This window comes from Molossus molossus, unplaced genomic scaffold (genome assembly GCF_014108415.1).
Source record: "Molossus molossus isolate mMolMol1 unplaced genomic scaffold, mMolMol1.p scaffold_m16_p_14, whole genome shotgun sequence".
NCBI classification, from domain to species: Eukaryota; Metazoa; Chordata; class Mammalia; order Chiroptera; family Molossidae; genus Molossus; species Molossus molossus.
In genome coordinates, this window is record NW_023425349.1 from 56,720,909 (window position 1) to 56,745,183 (window position 24,275).

Below are 24,275 nucleotides of genomic sequence, written 5' to 3' on the forward strand. Positions count from 1 at the left end.
GTTTAGGATCCATTCTCTAGTCTGGATATGTGATTTCCAGCGTGTGCTGTTTGTCTTGACACATCTTGTGGTAACAACATGGGTTTCATGGTGGCTATCACACTGGGACCTGCCTGGTACTCTCTCCACTGGGTGTCTAAAGCCTCATGAGTAAGCCTTTGATGTTTCTGGGAAATGAGTGAGCATCCTGGATTGTGTCGAGGAGAACATGAACGCGGAGGGCTGTGGTGCCCCAGGCACCTGGGCTTTGACTTTGTTCCTCCCTGACTTCTCCCTCTGGAGTTTGTAGAGCCTTCCCTTTACAGAATCTGAGCCAGAGAGAGACTGGTGAGGGCCCAAACCCCTCCCCTTGCTTGAGGCAGGGGGTATGACCCCTGAATCCTCCCCACTCTTCCTCTAAACACCCTGGGAAGATCAGAAGCAGCACCCTTGCTTAGATCCCTGTCTGCAAACCAAACATTCAGGCTATTGGTCTGCAGAACAGCCCATTTCACAAGGAATGTGGGTTTGAATTGAGATCACCTGCAAACCGGTACTGGAGCCTGGAAAGAAAACAGTGCCTCTGGAAACAGTTTTAGCTGGTTTGTGGTTTTTACTTGCCAGGCTGGTTAACTGTTGAGCTGAGCTTGGCGATTGTGTCCCCACAGGAGGGCTCAAGTTGGGGGAATCAGTTCCACTCTCTTCTGTGCATTTGTGGTTTTAATGAACTTCCGCCCAAAGTGCCTCTTTTCCCTTCTGATTGACTGGCTAGGGCCTGGGAGGGAGCTGATGTTGGTTCCTGCCAACAGCTGTGACTGGACGGTGCCGTTACTGTCTGTTTAATGCCACCCACTCTCATTCTTCCCCTGCCTGATGTGGGGTGAGAAAGAAGGGAGCATTTGTCCTGGTAGCTCATGATCTGGGGTAGAGGCACAAGTTGGGTGTGAGTTGGAAGGAGTGGGACAGTCTGGTTTCCTTTCTTTGACTGTAGGGATGGGAATCAGTCTCTCTCCCTCTGCACATACGCACACATGCACGCACACATACACGCACACACACTCCTTGGGTTTCGCTGACCTGCAGTCCTCGGGATGGTAAAGGCTGGAGTTCCATTTGGACTGTAGCTTTGAACTTCCTCTTGGATATGAGTTCTAAGTGGTATTCATGAATGAGCTTCAGGACATTCATAACCCCCAAATTATCTGTAATAGTGTGTGTTCATAGCTTTCATCAGATTCTCAGAGGGCTCTCTGATTTCTGAAAGGATAAGAACCTCTGCTCTGGGTTTGAATCTTGGACCAATAGTAAGAAAAGCAATAATTGGCAGTTACTGGGCTCCAACCATCTACCAGGCACCACTAATTGTTTTACATGCATTATTTCGTTTGAGCCCCCATACCCTGTGGGGACAGTATTATGACTATCCTCTTACTAATGAGGAAGTGAAGGCACAGAGAATAGCACATCAGACCCAGGATGATGCCGTTAGCTAGAGCTGGGACTTCAGCACAGTATGACTCTAGAACCATGGTTGTTCCTTGGTAGGGCCTCCATGCCAAGCCAGGTGCTCCATAGTGACTCTGGGATGTAACCAGTTTAAGCTCCTTTCCCTTCTCAGTTCACTGCTTGAATTCTAGCATAGACTTGCACAGCCCCTGAACAGGCACTGTCCCCTGGTTTCCATATCTCAGGAGGGGGGAGGGGAAGGGGTTGTCTCTGGGAAGTGGATCTGTTTAATGGGAATCTTAGTTCTGTGACCCAGTTGTCTTCAGTATGAGCCCTTGGACTGGGATACATAGCCCTCGCCCAAGAGTTACTATGAGCCTAATAATGTAAGTTGATAATGTACCTAAAAGAACTTTGGGAACCACAAACGCTGTGGGATGATGTGTCAGGATAGTGACCTCTTTGCTCTCCTAGAGAGAGTGAGCAGCCTCAGGCCTCAGAAGGACAGCACCCACCTGGTCCAAAGGGTATGAGACCCAGGACTGTTTGTCTTAGCTGCCTGTGGTCAAAAGTACATTCTGGACAGAAGAGGTGGTGATGTAACTGGACTCTGTGTGTATTGAAAAATCAATCCTTCTTTGCTCTTTCCTCATTTCAGTTTGTCCTTTGAGTCAAGTCAAATATTTATTGAATGTTTCTGAGTACAAAAGTGTATTAGAGAGTCTGAGGGGCTCAGCAGCAGAGCCGCTTCCCCTGTGGAGTGTGCAGCCGCGTTGACAAGCAGGAACATGTGTGTGTGAAGGGAGATGGGTGGTAAGTTTAAGTGCAGATCACATTTGGGTGATGGCTGGAGGGTTTCAGAGAGAGGGAACTCTGGACTTGAAGGACGAAGGAATGAAGAATTTGGAGAATTTGGATGGATGGAGGGGTGAGGTTGCCGGGTTAGGGATGAACACCAAGCAGGCCAGAGCGTCTGATAGCAGGATCTGGGAGGGTTCAGAGTTCCTGAGAGATTCTCACTAGTGTGAGGAAGGTTGGTCTTTGAGTGGAATGTTCAGGATGGATCAAAAAAGGGAAGCTAGATACTGTTCAAGTTTTTATATAGACTTGGAGCATTTTGTTCTGCAGCTCAAATGAAAATTAAATCTTATTGATCGTAATTTTTGAAGAGTTCGGCCGAAATGGGCAGACCACACACCTTGTTTTCCCTGTTGGACTTGCCATGTGAGTTTTGTGTAAGGGAAGTGGGAAGATCACATTGTTACTTCTGTGTTCTTTTAGCCTCTTGTCCTGCATATGCAGCTAGCTTATGCCCGTGCATTGCACATTGAAAGTGCTCAGTACATACTTTTTATTTGATTTACAGGGTTGGGGAGAGCCAGTCTCTCTTTCCCATCTCCTCAGGCACCGACCTTTGTACTTGAGTTGCTGATATTTTTCTCTCTTTTCTGGGGGTGCCCTGTTGGAAAAGTGCTAATTATCAGTATTGTGACCATGCAGTAGCAGTTGTGAGGAGTCTGAATCATCCACAAATGGAGTGACCAATACTTAAATAACTGAAAATAAGCTCTGTAACTTTAAAAATCTAACCTGTTTTAATCTTTCCATGCAGCAGCCACTGTGCTTTTTTTCCCCTGTTGTTTTTTCTGTTTTCCCTGTCAACAGGCCAGGAGGTGGATTGGTCAGCCCCGTGTGGCAAATGTTCTGGTCGTAGGTTCTGAGAGACTCATTGGTGACAGCAGTGGGGGGGGGGGGGGGGGGTCAGAGAAGACATCAAAGGGAGCTTGGCTCATGCTGTACGAGGCAGATGCCTTTATTTGTTCCAGAATTGAGTTGAATCATTTCTAAGGGCAGGGGTGTGGGTAAGAAGTCTGGATCAGGGTTGGGAGGTTCTACTTTTCAACTCTTTGTATTGTTTGTTTGTTTTCACCATGAGCAGTAAGCCTTTCATAGCTCTAATATAAAATTAGATAGTAATAAGTTAAAAAAATACAAAAATGAATGATGGTACAGTTAAGTAATGAAGTACAGTCAGAAAATAAAATGCAGTTAGAAATCCCAGTTGGGCAGTACAGTTTCACAAATGTTTGCTAGCTCTTGGTGTTTCTCTGTTCTGAAGTCCAAGCAGAATGATGCCCTTAACTCTAGGCTGTAGGTACTCTGTACGTGTGTCACCTCAGATGGCGAACCGGATTGTGGATTCTGCAAGGAGCATCCTCAACAAGTTTATACCTGATATCTATATTTACACAGACCACATGAAAGGAATCAACTCTGGGAAGTAAGTGCCTGTGTATTTTGGAGCCGAATTCCACAGCTGCCCTAGCCTTTCTCATCCTCATGTCCTGACTGTAGCTAAAGCTTTAGCTCTGAGGTTGAGCAGCCAGAGGAAGAACAATTTCAGATTTCATTTTCTTCCAACTTATTGCCATTGTCATCAATAATTCCTGGAAGCATCACAGTGGCTGGTACTGGGAGGTAAGGGGCCAGTCCCTGGCCTGGGGGAATGAAAACCTGGCTATTTATAAACAGTGCTTTAAGCTTTAAATCCCATCTGTACTCCATTCCCACAAAAAGTTAAAGTAAACATGTTCTTCCACCCTGAGTAAATAACAGTTTAGGGAAAAATCCTTTGTTGGCTAGAGTGCCAGTCAGATTCTCTCTCCATCGAGGGGAACAACACCCCTAGAGCCAAAGAAAGTTGTTATTGCAGATTGGAGTTTAGTTTAGTAAAAGCCTTTGTGAAAAACCTCACTTTAGAAAACAAATAGTTAATGATGATCTATGTAATGAAAATATCTATTTTAGGCTTTCATTGTATATTTAGAAACCAGTGACTTAGGGAAGCAATTAAAACCTTTTTTTTTTTTTTTTACTCTGAAAATGTTAAACATAAAGAAAAATTGACCCGAAACTAATATAAAATGATATCAAATATAAATTATAACTGGAAAAAAATTGAAAGGATAGTATAGTGAACACCTATATATTCCTGCTACCTATAGTTAATAATGAATATTTTTCCAAATTTGCTTTATCTGTGTGGGTTTGTTTTTGCTGATGTTTGTTAAATTTTTTAGTGTGACAGTATCTTTGTACTTTGAATCTGAAGTTTTCAGGTTGTGTTTCCTAAATGTAAGGATCTCAGAGGCTGAGATGGACAGTAGTGGGTTAAGAGGTCTAGTCTTCCCTAAGTGCAACAGCTAACCTTTTCACAGATGTTCCATCTGCTGTTCCTTTAAACTTCAGCCAAAGAAGGAAAGAGAGTCAAGGAAGGGTAGGCATTATTCCATCTCTGACCTTCATGAGGCCCAAGGGAAAGATGAAGGTGGTTTTAAAAGCACCATAGTGGCTCACAGTCCAAAGTGACAAAGGTGGTGGTGTCAGAGGTTAGAGTTGGGAAAGGATTTGTGTGCAAAGCTGGCCCTTTCTTCTGGAGGTTGGAAAGGTCAGTGACGATCCCAAACCTGTGCATTGTTCAAATATCATCAGTGTTCTCCTTGTTTGTACCATGGGAGTGGTAATGGCAATGCCTGCATCCCTAGGTAACTGTAAAGATGTAAAGATCACACATGTAAGCCTCTAAGGCAATGCTTGGCACAGAGTAGGTACTGCAGAAATGGGAGCTGCCAAGGCCATTCTTTCCTTTCTCTCTCCTTCTTGGCCACAGATCTGTAATTGTGTCAGCAGCTCTCTGGGGAGAAGGGATTGCAGGGATGGGAGGACAGGGCAGCAGCTGTCTGAATGGCTTGATCGCGATAATGCCTTTTCTGTCAGGCCGTGGTCTCTACCACCAGGTGGCCAGGGATGAAGCAGAGCAGGCTGAAGGCCATACTGCCACCAGCCAATGTGGCTTTTTATAATGACGACTCAGCTGACCCCAGCACGTGGTCACACTGTAGGAAGCTCACAATGTATCAAGCTGTGGGTATATGTAGACTCATGGGTCATCAACTCCAAGCCCCCTTAAAAAATCAAAAACAGCGTATGATAGATTTTGTTTAGTTTTCTAAATCTTAAGTTACAGATGGCACAGTGGTCTTCCTTCTCTTAGGACATGATCAGATTGTGGGTGGTATTTTCCTCTTCCGAGTCGTTGAAGTTTGCTTGTCAGCTGGCTTAGTGAGATCGAGGGAGAGTTTACCGTTGTGGCCATGGGCCAGCAATTCCTAGTGGCCCGTGTCAGTACTTTGACCAGCATGCACATCTGGCCAGTGTGGTGCCATTTGGACTCTCTCAGTCACAGCTTTAAGAAAAACACTAGTCCACTGGGTGGAAGTTTTGGGAGGCTGTCACTGTACTAATGCACATCTTCAGTGAGGTCACCTGGTGACCAGCTGCTTTGTCAGCATAACTTGAAATAGGACTCATAACACACACCCCAACTGAGGGGGAAATTGGAGTAGTACACATAAAGCTTACTATGTTATCTTGTTTTCTGTAAAACAAATATAATGTTAAATGGAATGATCTTGATCAACTATCAAGTTTACTATAATAACAAGTACACATACCTCAAAAAGTTCACATGGATAGGAGAATTGTTCTTGGGACATTCAGATAAGAGGGTTAAAGCAGTAATGGCAGCTCATCTTCTGGTTCTCCCTCCTCTCCATTTCCTACTCTCTAATTTCACACATCACTGCCTCTTCTGCAGAGCTGATGTCTCCTCCCTCCTCCTGGTCAAGCAACTTGAGATTGTGCTGGAAGTCCCATGATGATGGAGGGGTGGCATGGTGTTAGCTTGTTAAGCATCACACACAGTGTCCTGAGGCCTTTGATTACATAGGTAACTCACTGCACCCCTTCCCTTGGCAGGTGTTATTAACCCTGGGCTGCATGGATCATCGATTTCTAAAAAAAGAAATTAGTCTTTCCCTATAGTGAACTCATATAATGCATTTGAAACATCATTTATGTTACACATAGTTTTTCTGAAACAAGTACCTTGGCTGAGTGTGTAGAAAGTACTCCATGAGCCCTGGCCGGTTTGGCTCAGCGGTTAGAGCGTCCGCCTGCGGTCCGGAGAGACCCGGGTTCGGTTCCCGCTAAGGGCATGTACCTCGGTTGCAGTTTGTCCCCGGCCCTGGTTGGTCGTGTGGGTGGCAGCCACTCGATGTGTCCCTTTCACATCGATGTTTCCCTCTCTCTCTCTTCCTCTCTCTCCCTCCCACTCTGTACAAAAAAATGGAAGAATGTCCTTGGATGAGGATAAAAAAAAAGAAAGTACTCCATGAACATGTATGTGTTAAACTGTGTCAAAGGGGGCAGGTCTGTATTGTGCTGTGTGTGGACTGGATGCTGCTCCTTTCCCAGTGACACATTTGCCTGAACAGCATGGGACAAAGTAGACTTGAGGTGTCAGATCTGGAAATTTTGTGGAGTGGTGCTTCTTGTTTTATTGTTTATGGACTGATTTTGTTTTATGTCAGACTGGTTGTCACTAAAGTTGGTGAGGGCAGGCACTCTTCTATATACCACAGCGCCCCCAGTTCTTGGCCAGTGGAAGCTTTCCCACTCATGTTTATTGGATTCATGAATGAATGAGTCAGCTGTGGTCCTGGACCAGAGGGCGTTAGGTTCTGGATGCATTGGGAGAGAACATAGTGCCAGCTCGTTGATTGTATTGAATTCTGAATTAGAGATGTCCCTCGGGGACAAAAACAAAGGTGTGCCTGCCTAGGCTCTTTCTGGCTTGTGTGGTACTTTTCCTTATGGGGAAAAGCTTCATGTATTCCAGGAGGAGCTGTAATGAGGTGGTCACTTACACCTGCGGGGTTGGTTGTGCGTGAGGGCTGTGGTGGTGAACTTGGGTAGGTTTGGAGTCTAGAAGACTTGCATTTGGAACACATCTCAGTCACTTTTCTAGCTGTGTGGAGGTGGTGTAGGTTGCTTACTTTCTCCATTTCCTCATTTCTAAAGTGGGCATGTAATGTCTATTCTGCAGAATTGTAGTGTCAAAGCCCCTGACTCAGAAATGCAGAAAGTAGGTGCTCAGTATCCGGTAACCCTTGCTAATGTTGTTGAAGCTCTCACAGTAGGATCTTTACAGTGTGGGAGGGGCAGGAGAAGGGAGGGACAGGAGGGTGAATAGGAAAAGCAGTGCAAACTTGCACCTTCTGTGGTTCTGCCGAGTGTGCCCTCACGAAGCCACGTCTATTTCCAGTGTAAGCAAGTGGGAACTCAGTGTAACAACACAGAATGCCATCAGACAGATGTTTCTTTTCTCTTTCATTTTGCTGGTGACTGTGAACCCCACTTCATTAACCCTGCTCAGTGTCTGTGCCTTTGAATCCCCAGGTCTCCAGGCTTTGGATTGTCACTGGTTGCCGAGACCACCAACGGCACCTTCCTCAGTGCTGAGCTGACCTCCAACCCCCAGGGCCAGGGAGCAGCAGTGCTTCCAGAGGACCTGGGCAGGAACTGTGCCAAGCTGCTGCTTGAAGAAATCTACAGGGTACGTCCTCGGCCTCTGCCAGTTGGGAGGGGATCCATCAGGAAGCGGTTCCTTGTCCCCCCCTCTTACTCCTTAGCAACTTTCTTCCTCTTCCAAGGAGTTAACCTCTTCCTACCCATTAAACAGTTTAACATGAACTAGTTTAATGGAGTAGCTAAACTAGTCAATGAGCAGAGATCCAGCCCCTTGGTTTGGGACACAGGGCAGGTAAGTTGTAACAGTGTAGATAGACTCTGTTAAAGAGCTGAAACAGAGTTATACAGTGAGAAGGTTAGAAATGAAGGAGGTTGGCTGGTGACTGGAGAGTGAAGAGGATACATTGCCATGACCAAAGCAGGTACGTCTCTCAAATCCCCCTGCCATTGCCATGTGAGGATGGGGGCTCATCTTTTTCAGGTTTTTCAAGAGAAGTTGGACATCTGGATTTGTATGTCACAATTGACTCAGGTACAAAATAGTGTCAGTAGGCTAGAGTTTTCATTGTGTTCTGGAGCATAGAAGAATGATTAGGGGAGGCAGGCCTGTGCCAGAGCACGGCAGGGGCTTTGGAAAGATGAGAACACAGGGCAGAGAAAGGGTGACAGAAGCTGAAGACAAGACTTCATCGATTGTCATTTGCTTCTACGGCTCTGTTGATGGGACACAGCTCAGACCAGTTGGACCAACCTGTCCTCTCAGTTGCCACTGTGTTCTCTCTGTTGATCCGTATGAGCAACGTGCATGTAGACATATATCCGCTTGTGCTCTGTTTCTCCAAAATAGTCGGGGTGACCTAAGATAAGCAAGGAAATCAGGAGAGAAGGAGAGGTGAGGGCAAGAGAACTAAGACGAACATACCTGAAAGTATATTCATTAGGTCCATGTTAGAGGAGAGTCACAAGTCTGGCTTCAGGCCTCCCGCTTGTCTGTGCCTTGGATCCATGTCAGAAGGTGAGCCCTTGTTCTCAACATGCAGACTCCAGGACAGGCTCCCAGGGATGGCCCACTTCTGTGCTATGTGTGTGAGGCCCCACATTCTTGAGCTGAATTCTAGCAAAACCTTTACTCTGGGTGATTTGCTATTAGATGGTGTATAGTGTTTGTACATTGTCTTTTTTTCTTCAGCCGAAGAGCCTTTCATCTCTGTATTTATCTGTGTCTTCTCAGTTATTAGACATTTCTGGGTTCTTTCCTAAAGTCTCCAAGGAAGCTTTTAACGTAGCAAAATCATATGTGAACCCAGTGAAATAAAACCAGTAAGGCAGGGGTAAGGTGGTGATTTTGTTTTATTTTTTAATTCTTTTTGTCACTGTAATTTATTAATCACTGTGGTAGAATGATGCCTGGTTCATGGGTATTGATCCCTGCACAGGCCTCGCTAAGGAAAACAGCTTATGGCCACAGTCTCCTCCCCTGCTCCAGTCACCATTCTCAGCAGCATCTCTGGTTGCACGGTGAAACGAGTAAGAATGAACAGTGTCAGAGTTCATTCAGATGTCCAGGTCTTAAATGGATGTGTTTAATGTTCGCCTAATTAAAGTGGAAGACAGAGGATTTATAATGTGTCTTCAGTAGAGTGACTCCACTCCCTCTGCTCACCATTCAGCTGGCAAATAGTAGTGGAAAGAAATACCCATCAAATGAAATCCTCCTGAAGACGGAAGCATCTTCTCACAATTCTTGCGTAGTCAAGGTCTGGGCTTAGCTTTTTTGATGCTAAATCAGCCCACTGTGTGATATTTGAGTTAGTGTTTTGTTTTTTTAAAGCTGGGTAGTAACTAAAAGTTGGGAGTAAATAAGCGATTAAAGAGGTTACCATGTCACTTAGTTCAGGAAGTTGGTCACCTGGACATCTGTGCAGTCAGAATGTGTTGTATGTGTGTCCCCAAGCCCCTGGTGACTGTGGAGGGTTTCCCTTCCTTGTGGCTGGCAGGCCCTCTCTGACCTTGGGGATCCTTCCCTTCCCCTCCAGCAGACCTGGGGAGCTGGAAGCATCACATTACAGAGCAGCCCTGGAGTGCGGGCTCTATCCCCATAAATAGCACGTCGCAGGCCTCAGGGTGGGAGCAGGGTGGCAGGTCCGCAGAGAACAAGCAGTCTGGATCAGGTCATTTTAGTTTCTCTGCTTGAGTGAACTTCTACCTAAAACCATTTCATTGTGCCTGTACCAAGGTTGTTTTTTTTAAGTCATAAAGAAAACTTCCTTTTTGTGTGTCTATGATCTTCAGTTGTTAAAAGGATGAAAATGCTTCATGTTTTTATGAATAATTCTTTATAGGCCTGTGATGTGACATGGTTTAAATGAATAATAAAAATATATCCCCTTTGAAGGTGCTGTTTATTTTTTATCAAAGTTTTAATTCTCTGGTCTAATCACTCTTGTTCTATTTATGTCTCATTAGTTACCAAGGCCTCTTGATTCTGTTTCAGGCTTTCTGGAACTGCCTTTCCTATCCATCTTTTTTGCTGCCTCCATCTCCTGCCCTCCTCCCATGCCTCCCACCCCCACTCCCTACCCCATTTTGTGTGCTGGCTCCCCCCTGTTGCAGAGGCAGGATTCCTTTCCAGATCCTCTCCAACACCCCTTTAGTCCGAAGCTCCTAAAACACTTGATCTTTTTCACTCCTGTGCTCAGAGACCTTCGCTGGCTTCTCACTTTTCCAAGATAAAGTCAGAACCTTGCTGGACTCAGAAAAGCCCTCAGTCTGCCTACTCCGCGTCTCCCTGCAGTTTTGCATATTTCTCCACAGACAGCATGCAGTCACTTTCAGGCTGGCCTCCTGGCTGTTCCTTGATGGCCCTGGGTCATACTCCCTCACTCCCTGCTCATCCTTCCAGGGTCAGTTCAGGTCCCCACCTCCCAAAGCCTCCCTCTGGTGCCAGGTGAGTGGCAGTCCCGGTGCCCACAGCCCTCAGCTGCTGCATAGCTCTGACTCCGCCTTGAGTTGGTTCTGGTTCCTGCTCATATCTCATCTTCTCAGTGAGATGGAAGCCACTTGACACAAGGGCTACATCCTCTGTTGTGGGTGGCCCCACCACCCCCTCCATGGTGTCCTGTAGCAGCAGAAATTGAAGAGGACAGTTTAAACAGTCTGTGAAAGGAAGCAAGTTCTGTAAAAACACTTGTTGGTCCTCGTAGTTTCCATGGGTCAGGTTTTCTTTTTTGTGTGGAAATATACCTCTTCTTGTCCTTATATTTGCTTAGTGAGGTAAATATTGTCCTTTAAGGTAGTTTAGGAAGAGCAGTAGATTTTCATAAAGGCTAGCAGTAAGATAAGCCCCCTTACATTTTCCTACTCCATTGTTGTAAATGAAATCTGACAGCAGAGTAAATATCTGTGCTTGGGGATCAATATATTCCCTACACTGTATGCATTTAAAAAGGAGAGAGGGTGTACCCAGCAGCCACCTGTTCTTTTTAAAGTCTGGGAGTCTAGGCTTGGACAGTGATGTGCCATCATCAAAAACTGGGTTCTTTTTGTGACATGTACAAAATAGGAAGAAAACTGAGGTCATGCTACTTTCACTCTGTACAATATGTTTGAATTGTTTTAAATAAAGTTATCTCAGAAAGAAGGATCAGAAATAAAGACATTTTTAAGGCACACACATAAACAGCAGTCATGCACACATGTAGTAGCAGCAAAATGACTGAAATGGTCGAGAAATCCAGGAACAAAAGAAGAAAGGTAACCGAAACAGTCACTCCTCAGAAGAAAGTCTGTGAAAAGAATTCTGTTCTGCTTATTGATTTGAAGGAAAAGGAGGGAAAGAGGGGGAGGGATAATGCATAAATAATAATAATGGAAGGATTTGATCTTAATAGTTCTTCACTTTTAAGGCACACAGGAAGCATCAAGAGGAGAAACTAATGTGACTTGGCAAGCGGTTTTTGAATGTGATTGGCTACATGTGATAGGTTAAGGTCCTTTCATGTCAGATTGACTGTGGTGGTCTGTGACATTAAACAAGCCACATTCACTTCAGCCTTGTTAATTACCTATTCATTTCCTAGACCTGATTATGCTTTTTTGCTTATGTGCCCTGCTGCTGCTTTAATTATGAAGGGAAAGCTTTGTTTTTCTCTAAATATACCTCAGTAAACTTGAATGTCTATTTATTCTGATAGGCTCAGCTAATACAGTTGTTTCAATGAACTGTTAGTCCAACCCTCCAAAGTTAATTGATACAAGGATTACTCTTAAAAGACCCATATCTGTTTTATTATTGTTTGAACTTTGCAGCCTGCTCTGCTGTGGTTCTGATATTCTGGGTATTTGTGACTGTTTTCTTGGTTTTCCATTTTCTGGTTGGTATAACGATTAATCTTGAAAGTGTTTGTATTTATAGGGTGGATGTGTGGACTCGACCAACCAAAGCCTAGCTCTATTGTTCATGACCCTTGGACAGCAGGACGTTTCCAAAGTCCTGCTAGGACCGCTCTCTCCCTACACGTGAGTTGTTTTCATTCAGCCTCATTATGCCGTCCAATTTAATCCTCCTATTGCATGAAATGATGAAGGTGTTATACTGTGCATAGCTTATCACTGGGAACACCTGCTTGTACTGATCCTTGAATGAGCTAGAGGTTTAACAAGGATCTTGCCTTCCTTTCTCTCCTGTAATTTCTTCATTCCTATCTATCATTTCCATGTCATTAACGTTGTGTGGCATATTAGACAGTTCTTTTGTCTGTGCTTTAGATTTTTCTCATTTTGGAGGTAAACTCCTGGTTCCACTATAGTTTAGATTGTGTTGTTAGTTTTTTGTTGTTTTTTAATCCCTCTTTTCCCTAGCTGTGGCAAATAGGGCTGTCTTTTTGTTCAAGATGGTAGGGTATGAACAAACTGGAAAAATGAAGAAAGAAATGAAGTCTATAATAATGCCACTGGACCAGTAGGGAAATTGTAAAGGTGAATTTGAGGCCGTTGGATGTTATCAGAAGCTGACTGCTAAGGCATTAAAGCAAGCACTCTACAAAAAGAGCAGTTGATGAGAAGACTTCAGTTGTTAACAGCACAGTGAAAGAAACACTTCCCATAGACACAGATGAGTTTGCTGTAAACAGCCTGTTTGAGCACTGACATTTGGGTGTGTGTACATGTGCTTGAGAACATCACGTGTCCATCTGTGGGGGCGCGGGCCCTGTGTGGGAGAAGATACTCAGGTAGATACGAGACTGAACTGTCCTTTTTCGGTTATCATGGTACCGATGCTGTATATCTGGAAGGTACAGTACTGTGATAACTGAAGAATGGTGGTGCCATCACATTGAGGAAGGGGCAAGCACCGCTGAGGGCATTGCACCACTGAACATCGCTTGGGCACATGGAGACCCGGAGCTTGAAAGAGATTCTTTTGGAGGTTTCTTTTGAGTTGGTGGTGGGAGGTTATTTTTGGAAATGGAAATGGAAGAGAATACATTCTGTTAGCAGTGGGGAAAGACTGATAAGCAGGAAACTGGTGAGGACCATATTATCTGCTGATAACTTGTGTAAAGTATTTCATAGGACAGGAAACCTTAAATTGAGTAACCCTCAAGGGAACATTACCATCAGGAATCAACATTGCTAAAACGACTTTGTCGTTAAGGCATTTGGAGAGGAGGTGAGGGCTGGAGTACAGCACCCTGAGTGCAGAGATTCACTTCCTGTAGAGAGTTGGCCTGGACGTGCCGGCAGCTGTGTGCCCCCCGCAGCGCCTCCCGCTGCTGGCTCGCATTGCTGCCGCTTTCCTAGCCTCTGCTTAGGGCAGCCCAAGGCCTGACTGCTCCCACAGCGTGAGGCAGTGTCTAGACCTCTGTGGTCGTGGGCATGGGGTTTGGCAGAACATTATGTGCAAGATGGAATCTATATTTTTAGTTTTTTTGACACTTTTTTTTCCCTCTGAGATTTTTTTTCAGTTTGGCTACTGGGCCTTCATAATTTTTTCAAGTCAGCAGCCTCTGTGGAAATAGTCAAGATGTGACTGCACATTTTTTCCAAGATCCTGTGCCTTCCTCATCACACTCTCAGCAGACTTTAATGGCAGTGTCTTGTCTTCCAGAAGCCTTGTCCAAAATTACTACATCTCCCAGGGAAACAAAGTACTCTGCTCTGAATGCAGCTTTACAGGACTAGGAGAAACTGCAAAATTGTGTTTGAGACTCGGGCTGTCTTTCTCCAGACTTCCTGCCTCCCAGGGTTTCACGCGAGAGGGGCTGGCGGCTCTGGGGTGGGAAAGCACAGCCTCCTTTCTGTTGGTAAGCTAGCACAGGTTGGGGCGTGGGGTGTTGGTTTTAGTTTTGAAAGCTGTGTCTGTTTGGGACCCTTATTGCCCTTTATTGTTGTAGAAGGCTCCAGCGGTCCAGAACGATGACAGGCAGGGGTAGAGAGAAGTATATGTGGGTGCAGCTTAGGGTAGAAAAGGCACAGAATCTATAGTCAGTATAATCATGGGGCGGGGGGGGGCTCTGTGTATCCTAGTTGCATTCAAGAGTTTTGGAGACCAAACTATCGCCTTTTTTTTTTTTTTAATCCTCACTGGAGGACATTTTGTTTTCCATTTTTTGTTCAGATAGAGTGGGAGGGGGAGAGAGGAAGAGAGAGAGAGAAACATCGACGTGAAAGGGACAATCGAGTGGCTGCCACCCACAAGACCAACCAGGGCCGGGGACAAACTGCAACCGAGGTACATGCCCTTAGCGGGAACCGAACCCTGGTCTCTCTGGACCACAGGCCGACGCTCTAACCACTGAGCAAAACTTGCCAGGGCTTGCTTATTTTTATGTACAGTTGAAGTCATAAAAATCTGTTTTTTGACATCTCGAATTTCTCAAGAAAACTGGAAGGAAGGCCCTCCTTGGTTTAAAGAAATGTATTTCTTGTGGCAGTTTTCACATTCTGATTTGTATGAATAGCTTTTTTAATGTCTTTTTACAGAGCACTGGAATTAAGTTTTGTTTTTTTCCTTGTAGTATTGCTTTCAAACCCTTTCTGGAAGATAATGGTCTCTTTTCTTTCTTTTATTCTTCTCTCTGTCTTACTTCTGTTGGTGGTTTTTTTGTGTTGCTTGAGAAAGCAAATCTTTATGTGTGAAATTCTTCAGAAAGGCCGGGAAGATTTTTTTCAGTAGTATAAAATAGTATTGGATGACATGCTGGTATATGGAGAATCTATTTCTGTTCATTTTGCTGAGTTCTCGGTGGTTTACAATTGGTGACAGTGGTTCCACCTTCCCCTGAAAAAGCTTAGTGTTCCAGTTTAGGGAGGATTCATACTTTATTTAAAAGTGGGATTAACAGCAAGAAAATAGCACTTTTCACAAATTATTGATGATTGGAGGCTGCGGTTACCAGAGCTTCCTACATTTCGTCAGTACATGGGCGTTGAATTGCAGCCTATCCAGTTCTAGTGGGGCTCGACCTTGGAGCACCAGGAGACCGTGGACAGCATTTAGCATCGCTTGGTCTCATCTGTGGAGAAGGTGACTGGCTTGTGGAGATGGAGCAAGGCTTAGGTAAGGTCAGCTACTTAGTGCTCTCAGCAGCGCAGTGTCCCTGGCAGAGCTCGACCAGCGCTGGCACTGCCTTCTGCCCGGCACCCCCTTGCCCTGCCCCAGTCTGGGAAATCTGGTCTCCTGTTACGGTCACTTAGGACTCCAGGCAACCCAGTAAACTTGTTTTGGGTAATCTCAGGCCTAAAGTCAGCTGTAAATTGTTGCTTGGATATCTGTAAATCTGTTTCCATTAATTTTTAAGTTTATGGCTAAGTCCTGCAGTCATGTTGCTAAATAAACTATGCACGTCTTATTTACTGTTCCCCAGAATTCTGTAAGGTAGGTATTGATTTAACAAACATTTAGAGTATTTACCGTTAGCCAGATGTTGTTTTAAGCACTTCACAAATATGAACTCATTTAGTTTTCATAATAACCCTACGAGAGTGATGGAGGCAGGTACTGTTGCTCACTCCATTTTGCAGGGGAGGGGATTGAGGCACAGAGAGGTTGATCACATGCCCAGGGTCACACAGTCAGCAAGTGGAGTTCGGACCCAGACGGCCTTGTCCAGAGTCCATGCTTCCCTGACCCACGGCTCTTATGTAAGTGCTGGGATTCCACCCCTGATGGACTCCCAGCAGCGCCCTGCCTGAGGACGCACCTTGCCACATCTTTTCAGCGTCCTTGTTTCAGAGTCTGCTGTAAAGTGATCTCTTATCTCTACTTGGAGTCTAAAATGAACCATGCTACTTTGTGTCTTTTTTTTTTAAGTTTAATTACTGACCTTTTCTGCTATTTGTGAAGTGCTGGGGAGGGAAAGCCCAGTGTCCTTGTTAAACACTGACAGACTGGGGGTTTGTGGCTCACCCAGTAGGTCCAGCAGCAGGGTGGAGATCAAATGAGATGGTGCAGGGGACACTGAGAGCCGGCCAAGCCAGCAGCTGCTTGGATTCAGCTGCTTAACTGCTCTCCTGAGCTGGCAGGACACCACTTCACCTTGTATTTGTGGTGTATTTGTGTTAAACACTGCAAAACCCTGTCACCTTTTTTAAGCTGTTTGAACCCCAGACCATATTTGGCATATGGTAAAAGCAAGTGATATCTTCACTTTTCAGATGAGAAGGAGGTCGGTCACCTGCTTATAGTGAGTTATTAGCCAGACTTGTCCTGGGTCCCATGTCTCCCACCCATGTAACCAGCCTGCCTCTCTGTCTCCTGTCTTTATAACCGAGTTTAATACCTTTGTTCTTAAGAGTGGAGGCCAGCTGGTGTTTGGGAAAGCCACTACCTGGCAGGAAAAGCATCACTAGTGTATTTAAAATGTTTTTTTCGCCCTGGCCGGTTTGGCTCAGCGGTTGGAGAGTCGACCTGCGGTACAAAGAGACCCGGGTTCTGTTCCCGCTAAGGGCACATACCTCGGTTGCAGATTGTCCCCGGCCCTGGTTGGTCGTGCGGGTGGCAGCCACTCGATGTGTCCCTTCACGTCAATGTTTCTCTCTCTCTCTTCCTCTCTCTCCCTCCCGCTCTCTCTGAACAAAAAATGGAAAAATGTCCTCGGGTGAGGATAAAAAAAATAATAAAATGTTTTTTTCTGTATTATTGATTTTAGAAAGAGAGGAAGGGAGAGGGAGAGAGATAAACATCAATTGGCTGCCTCCTGCACGTCCCCCACGGGGGATCGGGCCCACAACCTGGGCATGTGCCCTGATCAGGAATCGAACCGGTGACCTCTTGGTGTATGGGTTGATGCTCAACCAATGAGACACACTGGATGGGCACCACCAGTATATTTAAAAGCTGTGAATAGCCCTGGCTGGTTTGGCTGAGCAGTTAGAGTGTTGGTCCGTGGACCAAAGAGTCGTGGGTTCAAATCTGGTCAAAGGCGTGTACCTTGGTTGTGGTTTAGTCCCTGGCCCTGGTCGGGGTTGTGCAGGAGACAACCAATCAATGTGTCTCTCTCACATCGATGTTTCTCTCTCTCTTTCTTCCCCTCACACTCTGTCTGAAGATAAACGGGAAAATATCCTCAGGTCCTCAAGTGAGGATTTAAAGAAACACAAAACTGTGTATAATGACTACAGGAGTCCCCATCCAGCAGATTCTCTTCTCACCCCCAGATCTCCCATCCCCTCCTTAGACCTGAGAAGTAGGTAATGCCAGTATTTGAGTGGCTTAGTGGAGCAGGAATCAGGACCCTCTGTTGTGGTTTGTATTTTTGGAGCCAGACAGAGAGAGAGAGAGAGAGAGAGAGAGAGCGTGTGCGCGCGAGCTCCCCATGACCCCATGATTGCTTTCAGCCCCACTCTAGCAGGCATCAGAAGAGGTACTGGTGAGAGCTATACTTCAAGGGGCAGGGCTTGGCACCTGGCCAGTCTTGGGCACTTGGGATTCATTGGACAGATGACTTTGAGCCCAGTGGCTGTCACCTGTTGACCAGCAGTGCTGGTGGGAGCAACCCAGTCTTGGGAGATACGTAGGAAAAATTATCTCTGTGTTCCAGGATTCTTGAAACCTGCTTGTCAGATGACCTGGAGGCTTTCATGGTTTGGGGTGTTTTGTTTTTCAAGTAAGTCACTTTGTATTAGAGAAAGTTTACTACAGATTTAGTTCTTCACATGGGAGTTGCACAGTCCCAGCTGCCTACCGTGGTTAGTCTGAAAAGCCGCCAATTACACCGCGCAGGTGGTCCTGTTAAGGCGCAGAGCTGCTCCCAGGTGCCTGGCGCTGTCTTTGCCTGGCTTGCCGCCACGTGGTTGTGTCTAAGAGGTGTGTATCTACAGTACGGTGTGTGTTTGAAGAGAAGGAGAGGGAGGAGGTGGGCCTCGTGGGGCCTGTGCGTGGCTGCAGCCACACAGAGCTGTGGGCTGTGGGGAAGGATGTGGACCAGCAGCAGACATGACTTTGTTCAGCTGTGTGTAGATGTGGGGCGAATTTTTTCTTTGTTTGTTTTTTTCCCTTAAAAACTGTTAGGATTTAATATTGTCTGTGGTTATTTCTCAGCTTCCGAGCATGTGTGCTCTTTGAAAGCCCAGCTATGGCAGACAGGGAAAATGGGGCTGGAGGTGGGAGGGCATTCTGAAACATACCTTAATCCAGTCCCTTATAGAGTCTCCTCAGACAGGCTGAGGGGTTGGCAGAACATTATGTAAAAAGTGGAACCGACATTGCTTTTTCTAACTATTCCAAATACCACAAAACTGCAAATATGTAGGCCTGCACACAAACCTGTCCTTCTCCAAGAGATCAGAAGCAAGCTGAGGCCTCTTAGGTGTTCTGCCAGCTCGGGAGGGTGTCTGGTTTTTCCAGCACAGCTGAATGGTTCAGTGAAGTGGCTGGGAGGCTCTGGGAGCAGGTCTGTGTAAGAGCCGAGACAGCAGCGAGGGAGAGTGAGCTGTTTTCTCCTTGGAATGCAGATGAGTGAGTGAGATGGCTGCTCTGTCTGCACCGTTGCCAGCTGGACGTTGTGCCCCCAGATGTGGACTGTTTATCTATGGCTTTGATATGTTTTTCTTTTTTTCCTAGGACAGGGTGGGGTAGAGAGCAAAAAACTGAAAATTGGCAAGACAGGAAAACCAGCAGGGGAAGAACTGACTTCCCTTTAATTGCTAAGAGTGTTGAATTCATTTCTCAAAATTCTGTTTCATGTCTCATTATTTTATTATTATTATTATTATTTTAAATCCTCACTCGAGGATATTTCTTTTCTATTTTATCTTCAGATAGAGTTGGGGGGGTGGGGAGAGAGAAACATCAATGTGAGAGAGACACATCGATTGGCTGCCTGCACTACCCGGACCAGGGCTGGGGATGAACCGCAACCGAGGTATGTGCCCTTGACTGGAATTGAACCCATGACTCTTTGATCCACGGGCCAACGCTCTCACTGCTAAAGCAAACCCGTCAGAGCTCAGGCCTCATTATTAAGTGCCTTACATAGTGCCTCGCAGTAGGCTTTATACTTAGTTTGGCATAATGGGTTTCAATGAAAGAGAGTAAAGAAGTGAGAATTTGCCCTGGCCAGGTGGCTCAGTTGCTCAGTTGGTTAGAGTGTTGTCCCAATATGCCAAGGTTGTGGGTTTGGTCTTTGGTCAGGGCACATACAAGAAGCAACCAGTAAGTGGAACAACAAATCTCTCTCTCTCTTTTCCCCTCTCTTAAAAAAAATGTAGTAAGGAATTTTTCTGAGAGCATACAGCGCTTACCAGAACTACTGTCCAGTGAGCAGTTCCTGTTTCATTTTTTAACCCCTGACATGCCGGCTATGTCAGCCAGACAGAAAGAAGAATTGTTTGGGCCCCTGTTCTCCTTTTTGCCTTTTCCTCCTTTGACTGACTGGATCAACTAGGACAGAGAAACAGAGAAGGCTAGAAAATCATTGCAGTAGGCTTTGTGCTTAGTTTGGTATATACTATGAGGGTGGGAGCCAGGGTCAATATATTTTTTTTAACTTCACACATATATATTATTTACTTATTTTAAACAGCTTCATTGAGATATAATTCATATGCCACATTAAAGTGTACAGTTCAGTGGTTTTTAGTATATTCATAAATTTCACAAAGTACATAACTACAATCTAATTTTAGAATGTTTTCACCACCCTGGAAAGAAACCCTTTGCCCATTCACAACCCTTTCTTCCCACTACCCCCCCTCCCCAGGCAACCATGAATCTGCTTTCTGCCTCTATCATGGACTTGCCTGTTCTGTACATTTCGTATAAATAGACTCATATAGTGGGTTCCTTGGTGAGTGGCATCTTTCACTTAGTATATTTTCAAAGTTCATCCATATTGTAGCCTTTGTCACTATTTTGTTCTTTTTTATGGCTGAATAATATTCCAGCATATGGATATACCACATTTTGTTTTTCCATTCGTCAGTTAATTGGCATTTGGGTTGTTTCTATTTTTTGACAGTTACAAGTAATGCTCTTTTGTACACTTGTATATGAGTTTTTGTGTGGGTGTGTGTTTTCATTTCTCTTGTGTATATACCCAAAAGTGGAATTTCTGGATCATAATTCCTTGTTTAACATTTTGAGGAACTGCCTGAGTGTTTTTCATGTGATAATGTTCTGACACACACATTAGTTATTATCTGTCTTGTTTATTGTAACCATTCTGTTGGATGTGAAGTGGTATATCATAGTGTTTTTGATTTTCACTTCCCTAATGACTAAAGATGTTAAACATGTTTTCATGTGCTTATTGGCTATATGTATATCATTTTTAGAGAAATGTCTTTCAGATCCTTTACCCATTTTTATTTATTTTTTTAATTTATATTTTATCCTCACCCAAGGACATTTTTGCATTTATCTTCAGATAGAGCAGGAAGGAAAAAGGGAAGGAGAAAGAGAGAGAGAGAAACATTGACATGAGAGAGACACATCGACTGGTTGCCACCCACACAACCCCAACCAGGGTGGGGACGTGCCCTTAGTGGGAACCAAACCTGGGACTCTTTGGTCTGCAGGCAATGCTATAACCGCTGAGCCAAACCAGCCAGGGTGCTTTACCCATTTTTAAATTGGTTTATTTGGTCAGGGCACATACAAGAAGCAACCAATAAGTGGAACAACACTTACTTGGTTTTGTTTTTTTGTTGTTGATTTTTTAGAGAGAGGAAGGGAGCGAGAGAGAGAAACACAGATGTGAGAGAAACGTCTGTCGACTGACTCCTGCACATCCCCTACTGGGGATGGAGCCCACAACCCTGGCATGTGCCCTGATCGAAAATCGAACCGGGACCTCTCAGTTCATGGGATGATGCTCAATTCACTGAGCCACACTGGCCGGGTGGGTTATTTGGTTTTTGATTATTGAGTTGTAAGAGTTCTTTATATATATGTTCTATATATTAGACCCTTACCAAATATATGATTTGCTTGTGTCCTGGGACTTGTTTTTTGGCTTTCTTGATTGTGTCCACAAAAGATTTTAATTTTTACTAAGTCCAATGTATTCATTTTTTTCTTTTATCACTCTGCTTTTCCTGCTTTATCTAAGAAATCATTGCCTAGCCCAAGATCATGAAGGTTTACTGCTGTTTTCTTCTGTGAGTTTCATACTTTTAGCTCATACATGCAGATTTTGGGTCCATATTGAGTTTTTTCATGTGTATGATGTGAAGAAAGGGCCCGTGTGAAGTTGTTTCAGCACCATTCGTTGAGAGGGTTATTCTTTCCCTGTTGAATTATCTTGAAAATCAGTTGAACGTAGATGAGTTGGTTTATTTCTTGACTCTCAGTTCCGGAATGTTCTACTGATCAGCATGTCAGGATCCGTATTTTGAAAGCTCCTCAGGTGATTCCATGTATATTTGGAGCTGGGAACCATCTGGCTGGGGTAGGGAGTTTGGATGGTTCAGTTGGCAGGGAACGTAACACAAGGTTGCTAGAATACTTTATTACAGGTATGCAGACCATCTGCTCTTAATTAAACCAGTGCTTTTCAAACTTGCCGATAAAAATCACCAGGGGTGCCCTGGACAGTTTGCTCAGTGATTAGAATTTGGCCTGCGGACCAGAGAGTCCCAGGTTCAGTTCCTGCTGAGGGCACATACCTCAGTTGCAGTTTGTCCCTGGCCCCAGTTGGCGTCATGAGGGTGGCAACCACGTGATGTGTCTCCCTCACATCGATGTTTCTCTCTCTGTCTTCCTCCTTCTTGCTCTATCTGAAGATGAGTGCAAAAGTGTCCTTGGGTGAGGATAAAAAAAAAAAAATCACCATGGTGCTTCTAACTAATAGATTTCTTGCCCCTCTACACTGAGAGACAGGGCCTGGGAAAGGGTGGGGAGCGGGGCGTCCCTGAGTGTGGCCTGTGGTTTTTAGCTCTTCCACATGGACATGTCTTTCCTGTCAGTTGTCAGTTGATCAGCACCTTCAGGAACCTGTATGTTTAATGAATTCTCCAGGTGAGACTTATGGTCAAGGTAGCTGGGGCGATGCTTCATGTACTCGGCCAGACCAGTAGAGGTCTACATTCCTGTACCATGGTCCTTCCACAGAATTGCTGTTCCCGAGGTTCTCTTGGAGTGAAGCCATAGCTCTGTCTTAAGGGAGATGACAAGAAACAGCCCCATGAAACTTCCCACCATATTTACTGTGAGCTCTTTTCCTGGCCACCTTATTCACGACTGCCTCCTGCCATGTGCACACATGTATTGTTATACCCACCTTTCCTTCTCCTCTGCCTTGTTTATGTTATTTAAATTTCCCTTTTCAAGAATATTTATGTCTGTGCCACTAGATTGAAAACTTCATGTGAGGAGGGATTTGTAGTTGACTGCGACACCTCAACACCAAGAACCGTGCCGGCACATTGTATTGCATTCAGCTAATGTTTGTTACATGAATGGAAGGACGTTATCAAGGTTGAGGAATGAAGAGACTTCTCTGTTTTGGCATCAGCTGTAATCATTCTCCTTGGTTTTAGCTCAGGACGCTGTGCACACGGCAGTGTGAGCTTCTCTCTGCAGGAGCCACCCAGAGATGGAGCCGTTTCTGTCCACTGTGACAGCTGTAAAGAAATACTGTTTGATCAGCTGGACGAGAATTTCTTACTTTTGATCATTCCTCTTGATCTGGGAAATTAAACTTGGGTTCTGGGTGGGAGAAGAACTTTTTACAAATCAAATTTCTCTTTCATTCTTCCCTCTTTTTTTTCTTTTTAGGATAGAATTTTTGCGGCATTTGAAGAGCTTTTTCCAGATTATGTTTAAAATCGAAACCAAACCATGTGATGAAGAACGCAAGGGTGGGGATAAAGTGCTGATGACCTGCGTTGGCATTGGCTTCTCCAACCTTAGCAAGACCCTCAAGTGATACTGTCACAGAATACAAGCACCCAAAGACACCAAGTCCAACTTCGTCCATGACAGCATGGCCTCTGATATTAAGGCCTTTCTTAACTTTCCATTTAAAAACAATCAAAATATGCAAATAAAAGACATCTTTTTATCATGTGGTTTCTGCCATTTCTCCGGTGGTACTGACATTCCTCAGGAGCCCTGTGGTGATGAGCTCCCTTGGCTTACCTGCCCCAGGAACGTGCCTTCAGGACAGTCATGCTACTAGACCAACATCAAGATGCTTTCCAACAGTGCTTCCTCAGCCCACACCCCTGGGCTCCCGTCGTGTGGCCCTTTCCAGACCTGTGGCGTCTGTTACTATTCTTTCTGCAAGGATTGACCTCTCCGAACCTTGGTTTCTGTGTAAGGATTAAATGGGGTAATAACGGTGGAAACTATGAGTAGTGCGGTGTTATGCAAATTTCAGAAAATGGTGTATTAGGCCATTTCATCCCTTGTCTTCGGAATGGACTCTGCTATCTTGGAGACAGATTCGCTCCCTGCCTGTCTCAGTGTATGTACGTGGGGGGATGAGTGCCTGGGTTCATTGAAAGTTATTGGATATTTTCTGTAGCTCAGGTGTGCAATACCTTTTCTTATTTTATTCACAATAATGCAATGATGTTGATTTTATTATCTCCACAAGAAAATTTAAAAAGGATATTTTGTTCCTTTGAAATTTATAATATAAAGGCATTAGATCTCTCCCGGCTTAAAGGTCATAGTGTCAGAGTCTGGCATTTTGCCTTACTTATAAGCTAATAAGTTAGATTATTACTATTTTGGGGATTCTAGCAGAAGACAGAGTCCTCAGTCAGAGATAAAGAACTTTGTCACCAGAGCACAGCAAGCAGCGTGAGCTTCCATTTGTGTGGTTTCTCCTCTCCCCAGTCCCACCGCGGACGTGGAGGGATCCCAGGAAGGTGCCATGCACACAGTGGGTCTGCATCACAGCCGAGCACCTGCGTGCTTGGGCACTCTGCCCCCACAGCACGCCTGCTCTCGTCCAGGCAGACACTGCTCCATCCCTCCAGACTGCTGCTCGGCACAGTTATGAGAAGGGGCCCAGGTAAGGGCCTCC

The 24,275-nt window shown here is 45.0% G+C and overlaps 1 protein-coding gene across 6 annotated transcripts in view; it reads left to right on the forward strand.

Annotated features, from left to right (window-relative positions):
- The window catches only part of RCL1 (RNA terminal phosphate cyclase like 1), a 72,304-nt gene extending 48,495 nt beyond the window's left edge, over positions 1-23,809 (forward strand). For 2 of the 6 annotated variants that reach the window (XM_036261106.1, XM_036261102.1), the window contains exons 6-9: positions 3,581-3,706; positions 7,726-7,882; positions 12,212-12,315; positions 23,018-23,799. In XM_036261106.1, the coding sequence (XP_036116999.1) occupies positions 3,581-3,706; positions 7,726-7,882; positions 12,212-12,315; positions 23,018-23,168 (538 nt within the window). In that variant the 3' untranslated portion in view covers positions 23,169-23,799. Of the gene's footprint in view, positions 1-3,580; positions 3,707-7,725; positions 7,883-12,211; positions 12,316-23,017 lie in introns of all 6 variants that reach the window. The other 4 variants (XM_036261103.1, XM_036261104.1, XM_036261101.1 and 1 more) reach the window with 3 other exon arrangements.
- Positions 23,810-24,275: the final 466 nt, after the last annotated feature.